The following is a 23571-nucleotide window of genomic DNA, read 5'->3' on the forward strand; positions in this document are numbered from 1 at the left end:
GGCCTCAACCTTAGATCTGCCTGCCTCTGCCTCTTGACTTCTGGGATTAAAATCATGTTCAGGATGATCCTTATGTAACTTACAGCATGGCTTCTAAATTGTGGGGTTAGTAGTAATTTTGTTATATGCTTTCTAAACAATTATTTTCCTAACAATATTTTCCTATGTATTCTTTGGTACAAAAAAAAGTAGAACAGTCTGTTGAAAGCTCATAAGTTTGAGTCAAGTAGGAAAAAAATGCTAAAATTAATTGTATTCTTGACCTTTCTGCACCGTGTTGTGGTATTCCTCAGGTATCTGTACTGACCATAGTTTTTAAGCTGTCTCATTTGAAGCCAGAAAACTTACAGGTGATAAAATAATTAACTTAGTCAATATTAATTTAAGTTATACCAAGTAGTATCTTAGCATTCTATTAGCATCACTAATAGAAAACAATGAAAATTACTATTGTGGAAAACAAAACACATGAATTATGCAAATAATACTTGTACTGGCTGGTTTTGTGTGTCAACTTGACACAAGCTGAAGTTATCACAGAGAAAGGAGCTTCAGTTGTGGAAATGCCTCCATGAGATCCAACTGTAAGGCATTTTCTCAACTAGGGATCAAGGTGGGAGGACCCAGTCCATTGTGGGCAGTGCTGTCCCTGGGCTGGTAGTCTTGGGTTCTATAAGAGCAAGCTGAGCAAGCTAGGGGAAGAAAGCCTGTGAGTAACATCTCCCCATGGATTCTGCATCAGCTCCTGCTTCCTGACCTGCTTGAATTCCAGTCCTGACTTCCTTTGGTGATGAACAGCATAGAAATGTAAGCTTAATAAACCCTTTCCTCCCCAACTTGCTTTTTGGTCATGATGTTTGTGCAGGAGTAGAAACCCTGACTAAGACAATACTCATTTATGGATTAACTCTCACCTCTCTTGGGATGTAAGTAAAGAAAAACCTTAGCTGGAGTAAAGAAAATAATGCATAGATGAAAAAATTTACAAGTGAAAACAGTTAAGTAAAAAGCACTTGTTCAGAAGCATATAGACTTTTAAGATGAATGTCAAGTAGTGTGTTGCCTCCAAGAGGAGAAAGTGAACAAAGACTGGAAAGAAAAATGGAAAGAAGTGTGTGAACTATACTTATTTAAGACATGTCAGTGATCCTAACTTACTCTCTTGTATATGCGATAGACTAGGCTAACTGAATAGCAAGGCCCTGAAGTTTTTCTAACTCTGTATTCCCGGTGCTGTGATTACAAAACATGGACCAGCAACCTGGCTTTTTATGTTGATCCCAAGGATTAAACTCAGGTCTTCATGCTTACATGGCAAATAGTTTACTGAGAAGATACCACCCTAGTCCAAATTCTATCCTTTTCTTATACCCAGAAGACAATAACCAATACTATAAGATACTTTGGGCTATTTTTCACAAACTTAAATGAATTGCTTGTACAATGTCTGTAGTTTGTGATGATGGCTGGAGAAGGATCATTATGTTCTCAAGACATCACAAATATCAAAGCCAGTTTGTAAAACCATACTTTAACAGCAATTAGAGAACATCTATGCTTTCTTCCAGTCATCCCCCCCCAAACAGATACATTTTATATAGTCTTATGTAAGAAGTTAGCCACCAATGTGGTACTGTGAAATATATATTTGGTCTTTATTATTCTGTACCCAACAATTCAATATCCTTAGACTCTTCAAAGTGATATCCTTTTTGTGTGCTAATGAACTGATTTATGGTTGTAACCTTTCAGAAGCTTCAGAAAAGATCTAGACAGTACTTGAGGATTGACATTCAACCATACTGCCCAACCTCCAAGAAAGAGAACTGAAGCCTAAATGATCTAATTAATCATGATTACTTAAAGGGGAAGGGGCAGAAAGGACTGGTTCGGAGATTCCAGATAGGTGGAAGAAAGGTTTCTAGGGGTAATTCCTTCTGAAGGCATGGAGTCTTTTTGCTCCTTCTCTGACATACAATTTTCCTCTGTAGTTCAAACTGGTTTGAGTTCTGTGACTCTAGCAAATTAATTGTGGTGACTGTACCTTATAGTTGGTGGGTAAAATAACTGAGCTTGGGACTGACATCTAAAAGGGAGAATTGTGGAGATCTGAATGGAAATAAAGAGCACCAACTGTTGTCTGCTGCAGATCTGACTGATTTCTGTGTGGAAAATCTACATATTTATTTACAGCAATCTGCATTGGTTGTCAAGTGAGATCATAGGAGAAGATGAATTTGTTATTCCTGATAACTTAGAGGAAATGAAAGCCACTTTGATTATAGACATTAAATACTATTAAGAAAATAGCACAAGGGCTGGAGAGATGCCTTATCAGTTAAGAGCACTGACTGCTCTTTCAGAGGTCCTGAGTTCAATTCCCAGCAATCACATGGTGGCTCACAACCATCTGTAATGGGATCCAATATCCTCTTCTAGTGTGTCTGACGATGGTGACAGTGTACTCGTATAAATAAATAAATCTTATAAAGAAGATAGCACAAAAAAAGTTAAATAAAGGTCACTGTTAACCCACTCTTGAAAAAGTTATACATAGATGAGATGTTGAGGGGTGGGAGAGATGGCTGAGTGGTAAAAGGCACTTATTCTTGTAGAGAAATCTAGGTCTGGTTCCTCAAACCACGTTGTGGCTCACAACTGGCTGTAATTCCTGTTCCAGGGGATCTGGTGCCCTACTCTAGCCTCCTTGTGCACCAGGCATGTACATTTACATACATGTAAACAAAACACTTCTACAAATAAAAGATACACAAACACACATATAGAGAGAGAGATAGACATTATGGCTGAGTGTAGTGGTGCACCCTTTAATCCAAGCACTTGGGAGGCAGAGGCAGGTCTACAAAATGAGTTCAAGGATACTCAGAGCTACACAGTGAAACCCTATTTCAAAAAAAGAAAGAAAGAAAAACAGAAAAATAAAAAAAGACTTAGTGATCTTAATATCAGAAAAGAAAATAAAAGGCATGATAGTAATTTTTAAATTTTCAACAATGGATAATTTTATACAGCAGACCATACAGCACCCTTGGGAATGCATTAAACAGTAGGTCTCAGACCTGCGCCAGACCAAAAGATCAGATCTCCAGATGATTCATGAGTCTACAGAGATATTGTTCAGGATGTTAAAGAAGAAGTGCATCTCTTTCTTTGGGACTCAGGTATATTACTACTAGAGAGGCAAGTCGGGAGGATATCACAAGCTTGAGGCTAGCCAGAGCTACATCAGGAAATAGTCCCAGAGAACAAACAAGAGACCCACACACACCCGTATGTGGACGTCAGTGTTCTGAAGGCAAGCATCCTGATTTACTTTCTCTCTGTGCTGGAGACTGATGCCTTATGCATGATAAGTATGGGGGAGACTTTTAATTTAACCACCATATGTTATATTGGCATCTTGTCATTAAAAGGTGCAAATTATATCTTAAAAGACTATCAATACAATTTATATTTTAGCTCAGTGGCCATTAAGAGGCAATTAACCTCTTTCCACACCATTCTTGGGAACGTTATAATTGCACTACTCTGTACAGTGACTACATTACAGTTTGAAGACAAATTATCTTCCAAAACATTTTTTTTTTTTTTGGGTTCTTTTTTTCGGAGCTGGGGACCGAACCCAGGGCCTTGCGCTTCCTAGGCAAGCGCTCTACCACTGAGCTAAATCCCCAACCCCCCTTCCAAAACATTTTTAGGTATTTAATTTTCTGTTAGACCACTGAGAGCCCTGAGGTGGGATAAGAGGCCATTTCACAGCAGGGGATTATGATTTGCCTCCTGCACTAGCAAGGGATGGTTTTGCCAGCTGCAGACAGTTTCTTCAAGTGTGTGGTATTTGGAATTCTGAGAACTTTTGAGAGGGTGTAAATTTGAGATCCCTGAGGTGGGTGGGGTTTTCTTAGGAGGCTGCTGCTGGTTCCTGCTGCTGCAGTTTGTCAGGTGGCCATGAGCAAAGAGGAGAAGAAGAAATTGGTTTCCTGATGTCATAGGTTGGATTTGCCCCAAGGAACTCAAGCCCTTAATCAGCAGGAAGTAGTTTAACGAGGTCTGTGCACCCTTTCCCCTCTAACCTTTCTCTCCTATTTAGTGTTGGGAAGTTGAAAGGGACTAGAGTAGAATAAGGGTTGGGAGGATGGTAGATACAAGAACCCAATAAAGTAGACAAAAAAAAAAAACCAACTGTCTAGTTATGTGATGTTTTTATTTAAGTTAGTTAGAATAAAGTCATTTTATTTTTAAAATAAATAAATGAAAAGATTGAGCTTTATACAAGTGAAGAATATTTAGTCCAAACCTGATAATTAACTTAAAAGGAAACATGAAACATGTCTTTTATTTATTAGGAATGATTTCAGAGCTATTTTAAAGTGACAAAAAAAATGAAATTACTTAAATCCTATCAGAAACTTCAAAGGACTAATATAATTTGTGTCCTAAGATTTATTCCAAATCTTCCATTACAGGTAAATTTGCTACATTTAATTTTAATAATTTAACTCCCTGTTTTTGCCTAGGGACTTGCCACCCTAAATACCCCCATCTCCTCTAAATCCCCATTTCTTCTGAAGTATATGTATTTTTAATTTTTCCTGATTTAATCCTCCTTTGTTTTAGTCTTTATAGAGATAGAACACAGATAAAAGATAATAGAGTGCCCTGTTTCATGTTTCCTTTTAAATTAATCATCAAGTTTGGGCTATACAATAGAAGTATATTCTTCACTTGTAAAAGCTCAATCTACCTACCTATTTATATGAAATTTATTCATATATTAGTGATTGCTTATTTAAATTTATTTTTAAAATAAATTTATTTACTTTAAAAATAAAGTCACCTTATTCTAATTTTAGCCTTTCAGCTATTTCTAATACTAATTAATGAATGAGTTACTATTCAAACGATTTAGGGAACATGAATAGTGGCAGTCTTAATCACTCTGGTTAAAATTAATAAATAACTCTAAATTATTAAAAAAAATCAGACCCCCTACATAGCTTACCACTAGCCAAGTTAGACAAATGTAAGCTTTTATCACAAAAATCACAGTGACTACAAAATAAAAATATCACAGTGAAATATTTCAAATTTAATTTTGGCCACGTTTGAACTTAGAAAATAGGGAATGCTTTATAATAATCTTGTTTCACTAAGCAGCTTAAACTTTCAAATCCCATAGAAAACTTTCTTGTACTGATAATAGCTGCTTAAAAAGCCACTCCATACAGATCCTTATGCTTTAAAGATGTAAAACTGGCCGACCATGTTTTAGCAAAAGAAATGCAATTTGCAGGGCAAATTACTACAGGCAGGCCTGGAAGAGGAGGGTGTGCAAGGCAAAAGACAAAACAGTTGCGTGGATGACAATTTAGAATATTTACCATTTCTTCCTGTACTCAGAACACCTGAGTATGATGAGACAAATTACAATAACTCCAACAACTGCAAGAAAAGGGAAATAAACAGCATGGGACTCAGAATCGTTAAGGCCTAGATGAAATGTTAAGGCCTAGCCAGGTAGAAAGTTGGGGCCTCTAACAGTTACTTGGTTAGCCTGCCATTATAAGGAAACTTTCTCATATGTTTCTGCTGTTACTAGGAAACTTTCTAATGCCAAGATTGAGTACATATTCTATTATGTTCTGTGCCCTTGGAAACCAATTATGCTAAAAGTCAATAGAACTGTTTTGTATAACTACCTACAATAAGCTTGGACCCAAACCAACCACTCAACAGCACTTCCTGCACCTGTGTATAAACATTTATGGTAAAAGCTGCCCATGGGATAGACCCCCAACATAAGAGAGACACGTGCACCAATATAAGAAACTATTTCCCGAGACCTCCCTGGGAACTGACGTCCTACTTGGCAGAAAGAGACATGTATGTGGGTGACTGACATCCTGGTTAGTAAGTTAAGACACGGCTGTTAGACAAGTCCCATCCTGGTGGACAAGTAAGGACATGAATTTTAGACAAGGCAAGTCCCCTGCCACAGTTGAATACCCCAACCAATGGGAGCAGGATAAATGTATAACAAAGACATGTTGCTAAAGCAATCCCCTATCCCTAAATCCTAATTGGTGAAATAACTTGGCACAGATATTTGTGGGTTTGGGGTTTAAAAACCCTGTCGGATCTTAACTCAGGTCATGGTTCAGTTCCTGAATCTGGATCATGGCCCTGGTCAACTAGCCCTGGGGTGCATGCTGAATAAACTATCCCTTTCTGACTGGATCAGTGTTTGTGTGGTTTGTAAGGCAGTTACTGGACCCCATCAAGAATGACTGCCGAGATTCAAAATCTAAGCAAAAGAAATAAATCAGTGATAATCCAGTGGTAAGGAGTTATAGATTTAGATTCCATCTAGAATCTTTATTCTTAAATCCAATTCCCTGGAATCACAGACCACAGTAAGGAAGAAGAGATCTCTGGGTTAATTTAAAGAATTATCAAGAGCATACTGAGGATGAACATTCATAGTGTGCCAGCTTAAAAAGGCCCGAACTGCTTACAGGCTACTTCTGAACAGACATACAGAATATGAAATAAAGTTAGTTAACAAAGGGTAATACATAAACAGCCAGGTTTTTCTAAGTTAGCTAATTTCAAGTTTAAAAGCTACACAAGCCAAAGCAAAACAACAACAAAAAAAAATTTTTTTAAGTGCTGCTTTACAGTAACAGATTTAAGCAGTGAAAAGTTTGGGATACTCACCTGAAGTAACAACAATCAAAGCAATGATCCATGCATCTAGAGAAAAAAGAAGCCAAACATTTAGAAGTTTCTAGATTGGTTCAGATAATCCACACTTACGAGAACACAATCACTAATGTGCACAAGTCATTTATATCAAAGAATACTCATAAGCCCATTTCCAGGTTTTGGGTCCCAACTTGTGAAATTCAATTTTCAATATTACTTCTTTTCTTATTCCATCAGTTTAGTAAAAAATATTAAAGAACAATTAGGATTCAGTGATAGAGGAAATTCTTTATGCAATATACTATCTTCTTGTGTTTGGTTTGGTTCAGTATGCATTCTGCAATTTCTTATAATTTTAAAAAGAAATCCATTTTTCTCAAAAAGTGGATCTGTACAATGTTATAAATAAATTTCAGTCAATTAATTAAACAGATACTATTTGCAGTTCTTACAAATAATAATCTTATCAGGGCCCCGTCTTCCTCTCTATGCCCTCATCCCACCCCACGCCCACCTTGCAAATGAAAACAAAATCCTAAATACCAAAAGCCTTCCCTTCTCAAAGTGTAACCTAAGAGGTAGCTCAGTAGCAGAGCATTTATGTGTCATGCTCAAGAAATGTCTGCAAACATTGATAAGTCATCCAGAGAAACTTCATAATTGACTGACTGGCTGTGCTGGTTTTCTTTCTAGTGATGAGATAAAATACTCTGGCCAAAGGCAACATAGAGAAGGAAGGAATTGGTCTGGGTTATAGTTCACTCAGGGAAGTCAAGGCAAGAACGAAGACAGGAAGACAGGCCTGTCAGCTATTCCATGGTACATTACCTTTTTAACCAGGAAACTCACAGTTAAGGGAATACAGCAGAAACCATGAAGAAAGGTTATTGCTGACTTGATAGAAGTTCATGCTCAGCTCGCTTTCTTAGGTTTTGTTTTGTTTTGTTGTTTGTTTGTTTGTTTGTTTGTTTGTTTGTTTTTGAGGAACTAGCTCTGTAGACCTAGTTGGCCTCAAGCTTATGAAGATTCAGGAATTAAAGCTTGGCCTCAAATTTACAGAGATTCACCTGACTCTGCCTCCAGAATGCTGGGATTAAAGATGTGTACTCCCACCGCCGGGCTTTAGCCAGCTTTCCTAAACAGAGTAGAACCATCTGCCTAGGGAAAGGTTCTGTCCATCGTGGGCTGAGCTCTCTTACACAAATCAACAATCAAGACAACGCCCTTTCCCCAGGCCTGCAGGCCAATCTTGATCTAGGCAATCCCTAAATTGACACTGCCTTTTCAGGTGACTCTAGGCTGTATCAAATTAACAGTCGATGCTAATTAGGTCACCGAGAACATTAAATTCTACAAAATTGTAAATTTTGAAAGTATTTATGTCTAGTAATGGATTTTATTCTAAAGTTGCATAATTTTTATTAAATTGCTGTGTCAAAGAATGAAATGTTAGTCTGAATTCTGCTCTCACAGTTATCACATGTTTAACAGTTTAAGAAAGCACTGGGTTTACACTGGGTTTATGGGCATAGTCATACATAGCGACCAAACTCTGAAGCTAAACCATACATAGAAGGTTCCCGAACTGTAATGGTTTGACCCAATGATCTTCATTTTACATTGGTATGATACTGATGCATATTCAGCAAAAAACAGTGCTGAACTTTGAATTTTGACCTTTGCCTGTGTTAGCAATATGACATAAGGCTCTATCTTAGATTTTGGCAGCACAGGGAAGCCAGGATCACATGAGTGAAATCAGAACTCTGACCATGTTACCCCCTCTGATAATCTTCAGACAGATACGCTAAGTGCACTTTCAACTCAGGATATTCCATTTACCATGGGTTTATCAGACGTACTCTCCCATGCAGATAGAGACACAATTTTATAAAAAAAAAAGCCAAAAATAATTTTTAAGAGTAATCATTGCTAATCTAATCTAATAAATAAAATGCAGCAGATTTTTGTTTTGTCATAACTTTTTAAATTTCATTGAACTTTAACTGTTGTAACTATACTTGGTTTTGTTTAATGTATATTGTATAAACTGAAGTCTACATAAGTTATTTTAAGCCAGTCTTACAGAAAATAAAGCTAATCCAACTCATAGCACTTTAAGGCCTGTGTACATCAGACACCAATAGGAAGAGACCCACATGGAAGGCAAGTTGTGTTGTAGGCTCTTTAGCACGAGCTGACTGACTTCCTATTGAGGCCTTCTATAAACTGTACTTTACCTACATGCCACTCTGCACGGTAGGACTGATTTGTCATGGTGTCAGCCCAAAGTTAGTAATCTCAACTTTTAACGATCACTACTGACAAGATAGGCTGTTTCTTTAACTGCTCATGATATTTCCATGTACATTATTAAGGTGTCATATTTCAGGGGTGTAAGTAATTGAAATTTACCGAATTCTTGGCCAAATATTCCTTCACGGGGACTAGGATATCCTAGAGAAAGAAAAAAAGGAAAGAAAAGCGAGTTAAGTAAAATAAAACAAAAAAGAAATAGAAGTCAAAATCCTTTCAATTTCTGCTTATTTTTACCTATGTATAGACTCCTAAACTTTCATTTTCCTTAAATATTTTGTATTTTGAGTAGCATCATCAGATCCTAGTTTCATGTTTTCATTATTAGCTTTCTTCATGACCAGTAATAATTCCTATAGTAATAGTATATAGTGATATATATATACATATATATACACATATATATAGTTCCTTTTTATATATAGTTTCCTCTCAAAATTGGTCTGTAAATTTCATAAGATTCTAATTAAAATTAAAAATACTGAGTGGGCTCAATAAATACTTTAGTTATTAACCTGAAGTGGAAGAAAACTTTCTCAACAAAATAAATCCCAAATAAAAATAGGCCACAGTAAATTTTATCAATAATGAAAAGCTGAAAACTTTCCCTCTAAAATCAGGAACAAGACTGGGTACCCGTGTTTGCCACTTATAGTTAATATAGTGCTAAAATCTAACCAAAGCAATTAGGTAAGAAAAACAAAAGAAAATGGTTACAAGTTAGAAAGGGATACATAAAAGTATATGCTTGAAAGTGATGTCATCCTGTGCAGTCGGAGTTGAATCGGGGCCTATGGTAGCCTATCACTGTACAACTTTGCTTCAGCCCCAGCCATGACATGTGCTTTTGTGTAGACAGTCTTCCACAGAACTAATGAGTTCAGCAAAGCTGGGGAATAGAAAACCAGCACACCAAGAAAAATGACTACCTTTTTTTTTTTTTTTTTTTTTTTTTTCCGGAGCTGGGGACCGAACCTAGGGCCTTGCACTTGCTAGGCAAGTGCTCTACCGCTGAGCTAAATCCCCAACCCCGAAAAATGACTACCTTGAAAAGGAAATGGTAACTATACTGGAAATAGCATTTAAAAAGGTAAAAATCTAGAAATAATCCCAAGGCAGTATAAGACTTACACAGAGAAATTGACAAACCTTTGCTGTAAAAGATTAAAAAGATAAATGCATGGAAACTCATGGCTGTGGTTTGCATACAAAGCATCCACAAAGAGCTCATGTGTTGAAGACTTGGTACTCAACTGATAGACCCAGTCACTGAAAATGGTGGTGTTTTGTGCACTCTGGTTAAATTAGTAGAATCCATTGCTAGAGCTATAACTTGATGGCAGCATTAATAAGTGGTAACAATTAGGAAGCAGGCCCATCTGGAGGATACAGGCCTCTGAAGGCTACACGTGGTCTGTTTCTCCCTGATTTTAGCGGTTAGATGAGCAGACTCCTCTGCCACACACGCCCACCACTGTGTTCTGCCTCACCCTAGGTCCACAGCAGTGGTGTTAGCAGAATATAGAGCAAAACCTCTGAAACTGTGAAAATACATCTTTTTTTTCCTTTTAAATTGTTTCTCATAGAGTTCTGTCATAACAACAAAACTAATACAGACATCTTATATTTACTAGACAAAAATATTTACTTATTTAATACTTATAAAATCATTTAACACTCCGTTTACAGAGTCAAGATAACCCCCGTTAAAATTGTGATGATGCTTTCTTTCTGCAGAAATAGAAAAATCTATCCTAAATCAGTAGAAAATCTGAAGAACACAAAGTTGAGAGAATTCATACTTAATTAAAACAGTATGGTATTGAAATAAAGTGAGGCATTACAGACCTATGGAATAGAACTCAAAAAATAAACATGCGTACACATTTAAGGTTATTTTAAACAAGGATGCACAAGAACAGTCATTGGGAAAGGGTAGTCTCTTCACCAGTTGGTGTTGGGAAATTAGATATTTTCAGCTAAAAGAATGAGGCTAAAGCTTTAGAATAAAAAGCTTAGATTGCTCAGATTATTAAAGAGAACATCTAAAACTATAAAACTTTTAGAAGAAAATATGGGGAAACACTTTATGATTTTAGGTCTGACTGATATTCTGAGTGTGACACAAAGTATAGGCAATATAAGAGCAAAGCAGATAATTGAATTTCATCAAAATGAAAAGTTTTGTGCACTAAAGGGAACTAACAGACGAAAAAGAAACGCACAGAACGAGAGGAAATGTTTGTAAATTGGATATTTGACAAGCTATTTATAGAAAATAAAAGTTATTCTTAAAACTTAGCAACAGCATTATCAAAATTGAAAAGCCCAAAGACTTGAATAGATATTTCTCAGAAGGATATACACGGTGACCAACAAGCTCATGATAAGATGCTCAATATTTCACTAATATTAGGGAAACAGAAGTAAAACTAATGACACCCAATCACATCTACTAACTTGGCACTGTGGCTTGAATCCTTGTTTTCTTCAATACGCAGAAATTCCTGCCAAGAAGATGAGGGCACACATGTGCCATTATCTAGGTACTGGGTTCACTATTGCGCCAGTCTGTCATGTTGCACAGACTTTTCCCTACCACTCTTTACTCTTCTCTCATGTTGTGCTGTAGCCAGAAGACATTTTCCAAAGAGCATTTTGACATTACATATCTCCCTGAATCCAGAGCCATGAAAGGGAAGTTTCTGTCCATTAAAAACCATCATCTGTGATATTTTGTTATAGCAACACAAAACAAACAGATGGCTTTTGTTATAAAAACAAAATAAAATGTAACAAAAGACCAGCACAAGTAACAGTGAAGATGTGGGAAATCTGGACCTTTTGTTCACTGCTAGGAAGAATATAAAATCATGTAGCTGCTGTGGAAGACTGCACATTTCTTCAAAAAATGAAATTGAATCACCTTATGACCTAGAAGTTCTGCTCCTAGATGTACGCTAGAAAAATTAAAAGTGGAAACTTTGAAGAGGTGACTAACTCCATGTTCAAAACAACACTGTTAGCTAGGAGGTGTGCATAACCAACCTTAGTTTATCAACAGATGACCAGATAAGCAAAGTGTGACAATATACACAGTGGATTATTACTCAGACATGAAGAGAGTTCTAGCACCAGATGAAAGTTACATGGATTGCAAAATAGTTTTAAAAGGATTTAGCTTATGAAGTAAGCAAGACATAAAAGGACAAATGCTGTATGATCTAGTTGTAGGGAGTACTTAGGGAGCAAGAGGGAAGGAAGTCATTGTTTACAGTGGAAATTTCAGTTAGGGATGATGAAGGGGAATTGGTTTCACTAGAATGTCAGTGTGTGTAATGCCAAAGAATTGTCTGGTTAAATTGTAAAATTAACATAGTGATCTACAAATTTTAAAAAAAATCAAATATTAAAAAATAAGAGTACTATAGTTAAAAAAGGATAAATCTGACACAGGAATGGCTAGAGTTCAAAGGAGAAAGAGGGCCATAATACCTGTGACATTATGTACAATGGAAAGGGAGCAAGCTTCTTCTCCCCAGCTGAAGAAGCTCTGCTTATAGGTCACTTACGTCTGCCCTCCTTAGTCCCTAAATGAAAATGAGGAAGGGAAGAACCCTGCTACCTCCTCCTGCAAACATCATCATATGTTTCAAACGTACCAACAATTTTGTACAAGAAACTCAGATATATGTCTGAGATTATGTAATTCCACTCAGGGAAACACCAAAAGCTTTTTATTTAAAACTTAATTTTTATTTCTTAATTCGTGTGTGTGTGTGTGTGTGTGTGTGTGTGTGTGTGTGTGTGTGCATGTGTGTGCCATGTGTATTTAGGTTCCCCAGAAGGCCAGAGAGTGTCAGTTCTCCTGAAGTTGGAGTTACAGGTGATTATGTGTCACTTTACATGGGTACTGAGAATCAAACCAGGGTCCTATACAAGAGCAATACTTGCTTTTGACCACTGAATTCTCTCTCCACCCCCATCCTTACCTAAAGCTTTTTATATAACATACGGCTCATAAACATTGGTAGAACAATTAATATATAATAATCAAATCATGTAAAACTTCTGGACACACATGACCACTGGGAGTAAAGTATGATATATAAAATGCAACTATTATGAGACGATATCTAAATAAACCCCAATCTGAGACATTAAGTGAAAGGAACAGTTCAATTGAAAATATTCAGTTTGATATAAGTTTTGCTTTAAAAAAAGAAAAGATGGACTGAGGAGATAGCTCAGAGGTTAAACACTTGATACATAAGAGTAGTGATCTGAGGTTCTGATCCCCAGAAACCTACATGAATATAGGCAGTCTACCTGTATTTCTAGCCTTGGAGGCTACCTGTATGTGTGAGCTCTGGGTTTGACTGAGACATCCTGTCACAGTGAATAAGGTGGAAGAGAAATATAAAATAATCCCCAGCATCAACTTTAGACTTCCACAAGCACTTGCATATGGCTACACTTGTATGCACATACAAACAAAAAACATAGACAGACAGACACACATACACACACACACCATAAAACAATGAGAAAAAAAGGAAAGAAAAGATAGGGTTGATGTACAAAAACAAATAAAAAGCAACCCTAAATATAGTAGTAATTAACTTTGACAACACTATTTACATAATTTAAATGTATAAAAATAAATCTATATCCAGAAGTATAGAAACCTAAAACTTTCTAGTGTAAGTAAAAATACTAGAAAAAATTCATTTCACATTAAAGGGGTTTTAATTTATAAAAAAACCCTATTAAATCCAAATCAACAAAATATTTTAGAAAAAGGGGGAAAATATGAATAAATGATAAATAAGTAAATGACTTGCTGGCAAGAACCTAAAAGCAAAGGTCACTTAAGATGAGGGTTTGAAGAGTTTGATCACCACAGTGACACCTCCATCTCAAAAAAAGTTCAGCTCTATTTTTTTAAAAATTAAGAAATGAAATTAAAGGGACACCATTTTTCACCAATATCTTATAGAACTCTTAACGACATCGGTTAAGGTAAAGAACTGTCAAACCTGATTCACTGTAAACTGGAGGCTTGGTAGAATGAGGCTTAGGACCTAGAAAAATAAATTGAGTCTATCAATTCACTTGACTTATTAATATAAAACTATGGATTTAATTCTAATATTAAAATTTTCAAAAAGATTAGCCGTCAAAGTAAAAAATACACATACTTCCTGTTCTCTATAATTCTACTTCTAGGGATTTGATCTTCGAATGTTTAATCTGCATGTATAATTGCACAGACGTGTACAAGAATGTTCATTATAGCTTTGTATTTACAAATACAAATCTTATAAGGTGACTAAAAGTAAATTATAAAAAGAGTTTGTTCAAGGTAAACATGCACCCTAACAAGTCAGATACCATACAAACAACGTCATAATCTCTCCGCTTCCACATACTATCAGACCTACCATAGCACCACTGGTACAGGCTGCTACTGCTGCTTTCCAACGCACATCTTTCCCTAATGGACAATAAAAAGTGACTGACAATTCTACCAAGTTTTTTTAAATTATTATTTTACAGAAGGATTCATCTAGTTTCTCTTTTTATTTTTTTTTCTCACATGCCTTCCAATAAGAAACTAAATCTTTTATCAGGTGCTTACTGTCAACTCTTTCAAAAAGTCATTTCAATGTATACTCAACCAAAATATAGAAGGAAGCTGCTGGGAAGCATCAGTATCTTGTAGGAATTATAAAAATATATTCCAGAGGCTAGGCATTGTGATACCTCTAATGCCAACACTTGGAGCCAGGAAGAACTGTGTGAATTCCAGGCCAGCCTGTTCTCCATAGCCTGTTCTAGTGGAATTCTTGTCTCAAGAAAAGAAAAAAAAAAAAAAGGAAAAAGGCATTCTAATAATTACTGGGTGATCATGTACAACTCTCAATTCTTTGCATCCTTTAAAATGTTAAGGAGATAGAACATATTTTAAACAAGTTAGAACCAGTAATTGAGATTTACTTGAGTTCAATATCCTTGTAAGAGCAACAGGAATCCAAAGCTCATAGAAACGAAGCCAGTTTGGTTAGGCAAAGTCAAGCTAGGATTCTGTGTACAGTCTGCCCTGCCTAATGCTTTTCTCCCTGTCTGGTTGGTGCTGCCCCTGTGTGGAACCGAGGAAGGAGCACTGAGGTGGAAATGATGGCTCCTCCCATGATAGCAACTTCTCCACACTCAACAGCAGCTAATTAGGAATCTTCAAAAGGAACTTCTATTTCATTTCAGTAGTAGATATTTCCTAGCTTTCAGTTGCTAAGAAATCCAGTCTCTGTTGTCAAAACTAGCTGAAAAAGACAAAAAAAAAAACAAATAAAAAAATAAAAATTTTAAGTAGGTAAGGGGAGTGGGAAGGAAATGGAAAATGTAGGTCTTATTCTGGAGGCAGAAGAAATTTCTATCTATATGCACTACTTAGAAAGAACTGAAAAGCTGGGCATGTCGCATGCTTGTAATTCTAGTAGTGAAGAGACCTCACTAAAACTCAAAGTCTCGTGACTTTGAGGCCAGCTTGGGCTTCATGACAAGACCCCAAACAGAATAACAAGACTCCCACCCCTTAACTGATTACAGTTCAGAAACTGAAACATCACCTAAGTCTAACACGATAAAGATCAAAAGTGTAAGCAAATCACTTGAAAAAAAAAAGAATAAAGTAGCAAAGCTTAGTATAGAAAACACCAACATACAGAAGCCAAGAACCTCCCTTTTCATTAAGATTGATTCAAACCAAACCAAGGTTGGTAGCTAACTGTAGGCGCTTCCTGCACACTAGGCACTGCGTAAGTCCTTTAAAGCCATCCCACTCATGTCTTGAACCCAATAAGAAAGGTACTATATTATTTTACACATTAAAATACACATTTAAAATCGATATAACTTTTCTACGTTAACATTCCTAATCTGGAGTGGAGCTATAGCAAATGAAATAGAGCTACTGCATCTGACAAATGAAATGGCTGCAAACATTCTCTCTATACATTAAGTGTACTAAGTGATGAATAAGTAGAACTGCAGGAATTTAAAGGGTATCTGAAAAATCACCAGGAATTTAAGTTTTTTAAAATATAAGCAGGGAATTATTAAATAGGAGGTATAATTGGAGAACTTGTACTGGAGGAGGTGCCACTAGAAAAAAATAACAATATGGATTGGGTTGAACACAAAGAGTTACCACTGGCACTTCCACTGGGAATTTAAAAGATCTTTTTAAGAAAATGTAAGCAAAATTGTACTAAACCTGAATAACTCAAAGTTGGAGGTTTTGTACTGAGGCAGACCACATTAGAAACCAAAACAATCTAATTTAGACCAACCTTTCCCTATCATGAGCCCATGCCTTTCATTCTTGACTTTTATAGCAATGAAAAGGCTTAAATTTACTCTGAAAGTTTGTTGCAATCTACTTCTGATACAGAAATACTCTTTTTTTAAAATTTATTTTATTCATATGAGTACACTGTAGCTGTCTGCAGACACACCAGAAGAGGGCATCAGATTCCATTACAGATGGGTGTGAGCCACCATGTGGTTGCTGGGAATTGAACTCAGGACCTCTGGAAGAGCAGTCAGTGCTCTTAACCACTGAGCCATCTCTCCAGCCCCAGAAATATTCTTAAAAGAGCTTACATACTGCTATGCTCTATCTAAAAACTAAAGTTCCTGGAAAACAAAACAAAAACCGACCACAATAGCACAATTTTATACACATATGGCAGAGGCTTGAGGTGGGTACAAAACCGTTTTTCGGGTATCATAATATTTAACATCAAAGAAATAAATTTAAAAACAAGCAAGGAAAATAAAAAAAAAAAAAACGCCAGAAAAATAAAGAAGGAAAATAAGACAACCTTTGTACCTTTAAGACATTGTGGGATAGAGGGCTCCCAAGAGCTCTTAGCACCACAGACCACCATGCTACTGCCCTCCATGTAAAATCCCTCCAAACACTGAAACAGCACTAGTGCTTGGTAGGAAAATTTTTTTTCAGTTCTTGATATCTGTCTTCCATTTTGTAGCACTGGAAATGGACATTTTACCACTGAAAAGAGGAAAACCGCAAAGAATTTAATAAAAATCTGGTTTTATTTTTCATATCAGTTTTCTGAAACTTTCAAAACTACAACTTAGAATTGAACATATTTTATGTTCTAAATATATGAGCACACAGCTCTCTCAAAAGTTCACATTGAAATTCAACCTATGGCAGTACACAGGGTATTTTCCATTTTTTCATATTCCTTAAGAAGTGAAATGAGTCACAATCTATTAGACTGATTCATAATCTACAAAAAGGATTGGGAGAGGGATAAAAATTGCTAGGCTAGGCACTGTGGATATGCCAGAGTACACTGTGAGGTGAAATCGAGCTGCAGCTAAGACCAGATCATGTGGGCCTGAGTGTCTATTTCTTTCAGCCCAGAGCTTCCTTTAACAATTCTTGGAGGTTGGCTAGTAAGGTTCTCAGCTTTGGTTTATATGGAAATGGTTCACTTATTTTAAACACTCTGTCTTGGAGGCTTTCTTCCTGATGAAAGATCATAGGTTAATTATTTTGTTTTAATAGACACCATTATCTCCCAGCACCAATTAAGAGGAACCAGCTGTTTACTGTTTACTGCTTTAGTGGTTCTTTAAAGTAGCAAACTACTAAAACCTACCAAATTGCTCACTCTCTCTGTGTCTCTCTCTGTGTCTCTGTGTCTGTCTCTCTCTGTCTCTCAGAAACAGAGACAGACAGAGAAGGACAGAGAGACAGAAAGAGTTCACTGAGTTTCCTAGATCTGAGATGGTTTTGAATACAATTTTGGTCAATTTTTGTCAGCTTTTATTCAAGTAAATTTCAACTATATGTTGAGATGGGGTCTTATTTTGAAAGACTGCACATACATAAGAGCCATACCTGGCTCAAATGATTTCCTATACTGTTCTTTGCTTCTTTTTCCTGAGTGCCAATTACATTTATATTTTCGTACTTAATGTTCTTCACAAGTCTGTAAGCCAATTCTCTTTTTAAAAAATTCTTCATAAATTATGTTGGATTCCCACTGACCTGTCTTCAGGTCAACTAATCTTTTATTTAGTTATACAATATTTGTTATATTATTTATAACATATGAATAAATATGATTATAAATTTTAGCAATATTTAGTTAGGGATGTTGGTTATAATTTGAATGTTGTGAAACACACCTTTTCAAGTACAATGGAGTTCTGAATAAAACACGTTAAGGGGCACACAGTCCACACACAGAAAAGTTCCAGCGCTCTAAACTTTCTCCAGGTCTGCTGCGACACACGCTTGCTTTCCTACTTCCACAACAGGCCAACCATTGGTCTGTTTTCTATTCCTATCATGTGAGGGGACCACCTGCCTTTCACCATTTCACTCCACAACAGGCCAACCATTGGTCTGTTTTCTATTCCTATCATGTGAGGGGACCACCTGCCTTTCACCATTTCACTCCACAACAGGCCAACCATTGGTCTGTTTTCTATTCCTATCATGTGAGGGGACCACCTGCCTTTCACCATTTCACTATTCACTAAGTAAAAGGAACGTGGGATCCACTTTTGGTTTTGCATAAACTAAAACTTCACTCATTTTGGTTCCTGAGTGTTAATTCATTGTTTCTATTAGCAACAGGTATTTGTCCCTCATTTCATAAGGTAAATGTGTTTCCAGTTTGGGATGTCGTAAATAATGAAGCCAGAACATCCTTAAACATGTTGTTTGCATGTTTGCATTTAATGTGGGCTGCTGATTGTGTGGTACATGCAGTGGCTTGAATGCCAAACGGACCAGACGCCCTCCATATTCGAGCATGAGCTGGGGAAGCTGTAGAACTGTAGAACCTCATTGGAGGAAGTGGGACCCTGGGAGTGGACTTCAAAGTTTTATAACCCTGTTCCACTTCCTGTCTGTTCTCTGTTTCTTGTTCTGCTAAGATTAGAGAAATCCTAGTCACAATGCTGTCACCAAGGAGATGCCTGTGACTATGCCCTTACCTCCACGATGCACGGTGATGAGCCAGAATGTCATCTCTTAATTTGTTTCTTATCATGTATTTCGTCACAGTGACAATAAAAGTAATACATAATATATTATCGTATATATTTATTTCAGTGTATGTGTATAAAAAATTTTCAAATGTATTCTACAAAATCCTTGCTCCACTTTGTGTTGTTCTTACCAGCAATGTCTCAGTTCCAACTACTCCATCTCCTTGCCAGTACCTGGTACTGCTGTGTGCATGCGCGTGTGCGTGTGTGTGTGTGTGTGTGTGCGCGTGCGTGCATGTGCGTGTGTGTGCGTGTGTGTGTGTGCATGTGTGTGCGTGTGTGTGTGCATGTGTGTCCGTGTGTGCGCGCGTGTGTGTGCACGTGCGTGCATGCGTGCGTGTGTGTGTGCGTGCGCGCGTGTGTGTGTGCGTGCGTGCATGCGTGTGTGTGTGTGTGCGTGCATGTGTGTGTGCATGTGTGTGCGTGTGTGCGCACGTGTGTGTGTGTGTGCGCGTGCGTGCATGCGTGCGTGTGTGTGTGTGTGTGTGTTATCTCAAGGTGTATTCAGGGACAGTTTTACACTCTTTGCCTTTTATTTCTCATAGCTTATTGTTCTGGGCAGGCCCTCCAGCACAGATAGTGCTGAACAGAGTGGTGAGATTAGATTTTATTTAGCTAGATCCTTTCTTAATTAGAAAAAAATCGAGTCTTTTACCATAATGTTGACTTTTATAGGACATTGTTTATCAATGAAGGGATAATAATTTTTCTCCTAGTTTGCTGAGTCTTACAATGAAAAGACGATGAATTCTGTCAAATACTCTTACTTAGTTTTTGTAGTTGTTCCTCTTTTTTCATCTAAAAAAATGACTGTACACCCGGTTAGGGAATATATATAACTCTCAATAATGAATTGCACTGATTAACTTTGTACTGAAGCAGACTTGTAACCCTTCGTTACACCAGCAAGTCCTACTTGGTCATGAGAGACTTCTCTCTTTAGGTACCATAAGTTTGATCTTCTCATGTCTTATTGGGCATTTTAGTGCTATATTTTAAGGATGTTGCTGCTAATTTTATTATATCATTTATAATTTTTGGTCTCAGGAAAGTGCTGTTAACTATAGATTTTATTTCTCTAGAGATAAGGACTCTTTAGGTTATCTTTATTTCCAGTGAAGTTGGTATCTTGTGTCTTCGAGAAATGTCAGTTTCATTTAGGTTGTCAAACTGATGGCCATGAAACTATGTGTAATATCATCTTTAAACGTCTGAAGGATCTTTAGTGATGTCCTCCTTTTTATTCTTAATATTGCAACACACACACACATACACACACACACACGCACACACACACACACACACACACACACACGCATACACCAATCTGATATAGGTTTTTCTGCTTTATCCAACTTCTCTAAAACTTAGATGTTGGGTTTGATTACTTTTCTTGTTCTCTTCTCCCTATTCTGTTTCTGTGATATCTGTCTATTTTATCACTTTCTTGCAACTTGATATTCAGTTTAATATGCTGTTTAGATATTACAATGGAAGACTAGGAATAGGTCTGTCCCTAGGTCCTTGATTTACACTTTTTCTTTTTGTAAAGCAAACATATTGTACTAGGAGCTAATACTTCAGATGAACCCTGGCAAATTCTGACGTTCTGAGATGATGTTTTCATTTTTATGGATTTCACATACTTCCCAGTTTTCCTTCTGACTTCTTTACCAATAGATATTTAGAAGTATATTTTATATAATGTTCAAATGTTGTAAATTTCTTTACTGACTTCTACTTTTACTTCTTGAGATTAGATAATGTACTTTCGGTTACTAGATTTTTATATTTGTTGAGGATTCTATTAGTCATCAGGCATAGACACCTTTAATTCTAGCACTTGAGAGGCAGAAGTAGGAGGATCTCTATCAGTTCTAGGCTAGCCAGGGTTACACCGTGAGATCTTATATCAAAAGAACAAAACCACCAACACAAAACAAGAATGTCTTAGCACCTAGACTTATTTTCCTTGCAGGTGTGGATGAATAAACTTTTGCTATGATTCGGTGCTATCTATCTCTCTTTCAAGACAAAGTGTCTCCATGTTTTAAGTAATCTTAAACATTTTAGAATTAAAACAAAACAAAATGATATAAAATCCAAACATTTTTGTCCAGATTTTACAATTCTTTCAGCGAGGGGGCAGCTGACTATCATCCACGCCGCCACTACTTTAGCTAGAACACTTTCTTATCAGTGTTATCCAGCCAGTAGACACTGAGTTTTTGGTTCTTTCAAAAAAATATCCTACCTCATGGCTATGGGTAGTAGCTCACACACCACAAAATGAGAACAGCGTAACTAGAATTATTTTTTTATTTAACTTAAAAGCTATAAAATTAAATTAGAACATAGTTCATAAGAGGAGGAAGTGCATATGCTGGCTATGTTTACTTTTAGGTAAAACTATTTACAAATGAAGAAAAGATGATTTACCTTTACACTCCGGAGGGTCGCTACTCCAGGTGTTATGGCCAGCACAGAATAGCATGCTCGGTCCAACAAGGGAAAACTTATCTGGCCCTGGGTTAGGATCACAACTGTAAATTACTGCTTCATGGTATTTGAATACTTTTATATCAGTAAAGGTGTGTGTTCCATTTTTTATTTTTGGAGGTGGTAAACAATAGACTTCTTTATAAAAAGGAAAAAAGGGAAAAAGAAAATTAAAAGATAAGTCTTTACTCACTATAGTATTAGAAAGTTCTATAAATTATTGTAAATAAATTCATTGATACAGGATTTCTATAAGTTATTTATGACCTCCATTTTCATCTAGAAGAGAGTTTCTATGATAAAATCCATCACCCCAAGTTTAAACCATTAAGAAATGATCTTTTCAGACAAATATTCATATTCCTGAGGGAAAACACAAAGTTTATTTGTTGGACCATGCTAAATTTTGTGCTACTCTATAGAAAACATGATGATCAACTGATGAAACACTGTAATGTAAAAAACTTACACTGAATACTGATGAGAAATGTGTGTTAAGGGACAGCTACACTCATTTACTGTGCTGGCACTCACACTCACACTTAGCATATCACTTATCATTTTCTCCTCACAGTACAATAAGGTTTTGCAGAAGCTACAGATTTTGATAATCAAGTGTATTGACTCCGAATGTCTTCCTCTAAGCCCAAAACTGAAGAGATTACAAAACTATAAAGCACAGTCCCTACCCTCACTTTTTAAAATTTCAATAAAAAAGGGGCTGGGGATTTAGCTCAGTGGTAGAGCGCTTACCTAGGAAGCGCAAGGCCCTGGGTTCGGTCCCCAGCTCCAAAAAAAAGAAAAAAAAAGAAAAAGAAAAAAAATTTCAATAAAAATGTGTTTATTGTCCTTAAAACAAAATAATTGTTTTAAAACATCTTCAACACGATTAATGTCAATAGGTATAACCATAGAGAAAAGTGTTTTAGGTACTTATCAATCTAAAAATCGTAATAGGGTCTTTAGGCCAAAATGGTTGAGAACTCATAATCTAAATTTTAAGAAGAGAATTTACTTACTTTTACAACTTGGGGGATGGCCATTCCAGAATGCATCACCGTTGCCATTAAGCTCACACTGTAGAACTGACATACCAACCATGTAATAACTAGATGAACAAAGAAAAAGTTACTCTTTTCTTTGGTAGCTGGTAAGGTGTACACAAGAGTGAAGGACAGTTTTAAATAGTTTTTTCCCCTTAATATAGTAGTTTGGGGAGTAGGGTTTTTTTAAGGTAAAATGAAAGTATTAAATAAATCGAAATAAACTTTAATTAAATGAAGGGTTTGTCTGTGAACACACAGTCATATCTAGGAACATCTGATATGTTATCTCCTACAGTCATATTAATATGCTTCTGTGCCTTAGCTTATCTGTCCTGCTCTGGGAGGATGAAGCAGAGGAGAAATGATTCCTTAGGAAGGACTGTCTGAGCTCCAGTTCTAGCTCTGTGACTGATGGCCACTTAACCTTCAGCAAACCATTTAAAGTTTCTTTTGTTCCTCAACTAGAAACATACAAATAGCTAGGTGTGGTGGCACACAAGTTTAATTCCAGAACCCAGGAGGTGGAGAGGCATGCATGTTTCTATGAGTTCAAAGCCAGTTTAGTCTGCACAGAAAGCTCCAGGCCTACATAGTGAGACCCTGTCTCAAAAAAATAAAAAAATCAAACATTCATAGGACGGTTCAAGAATATTAGATAAATTAGAGTCTGGTACACAGCAAGTAGAAATAATGCTAACTCTTACTAATTTCATGATTATAATGTCTTTCCAGAAACAGCTCAGGATTAATCTTATTAAGTCTTCCCATGATTTAAATCCACTTCTGGACCCTCACGTCACCACTATGAAGTATTCTTATCTGGTATTCTTTGTTATTTTGCTCAATAGCTTTTTTGTATCTACTGGGTTTCTCAACAAGATCACTG

The 23571-nt window shown here is 36.5% G+C and overlaps 1 protein-coding gene across 18 annotated transcripts in view; it reads right to left on the reverse strand.

Moving 5' to 3' along the window:
• Cd46 (CD46 molecule) overlaps window positions 1-23571 on the reverse strand; it is a 38130-nt gene that overhangs the window by 8855 nt on the left and 5704 nt on the right. For 4 of the 18 annotated variants that reach the window (XM_087580510.1, XM_087580504.1, XM_087580511.1 and 1 more), the window contains 7 exon segments: window positions 22659-22747; window positions 21580-21777; window positions 16937-17119; window positions 14082-14126; window positions 9142-9183; window positions 6739-6774; window positions 5403-5463 (listed from right to left, as the gene is read on the reverse strand). In XM_087580510.1, the coding sequence (XP_087436636.1) occupies window positions 5403-5463; window positions 6739-6774; window positions 9142-9183; window positions 14082-14126; window positions 16937-17119; window positions 21580-21777; window positions 22659-22747 (654 nt within the window). 18 annotated transcript variants of the gene reach the window in all.

This window comes from Rattus norvegicus, chromosome 13 (genome assembly GCF_021556685.1).
Source record: "Rattus norvegicus strain SHRSP/BbbUtx chromosome 13, alternate assembly SHRSP_T2T, whole genome shotgun sequence".
Classification (NCBI taxonomy): domain Eukaryota; kingdom Metazoa; phylum Chordata; class Mammalia; order Rodentia; family Muridae; genus Rattus; species Rattus norvegicus.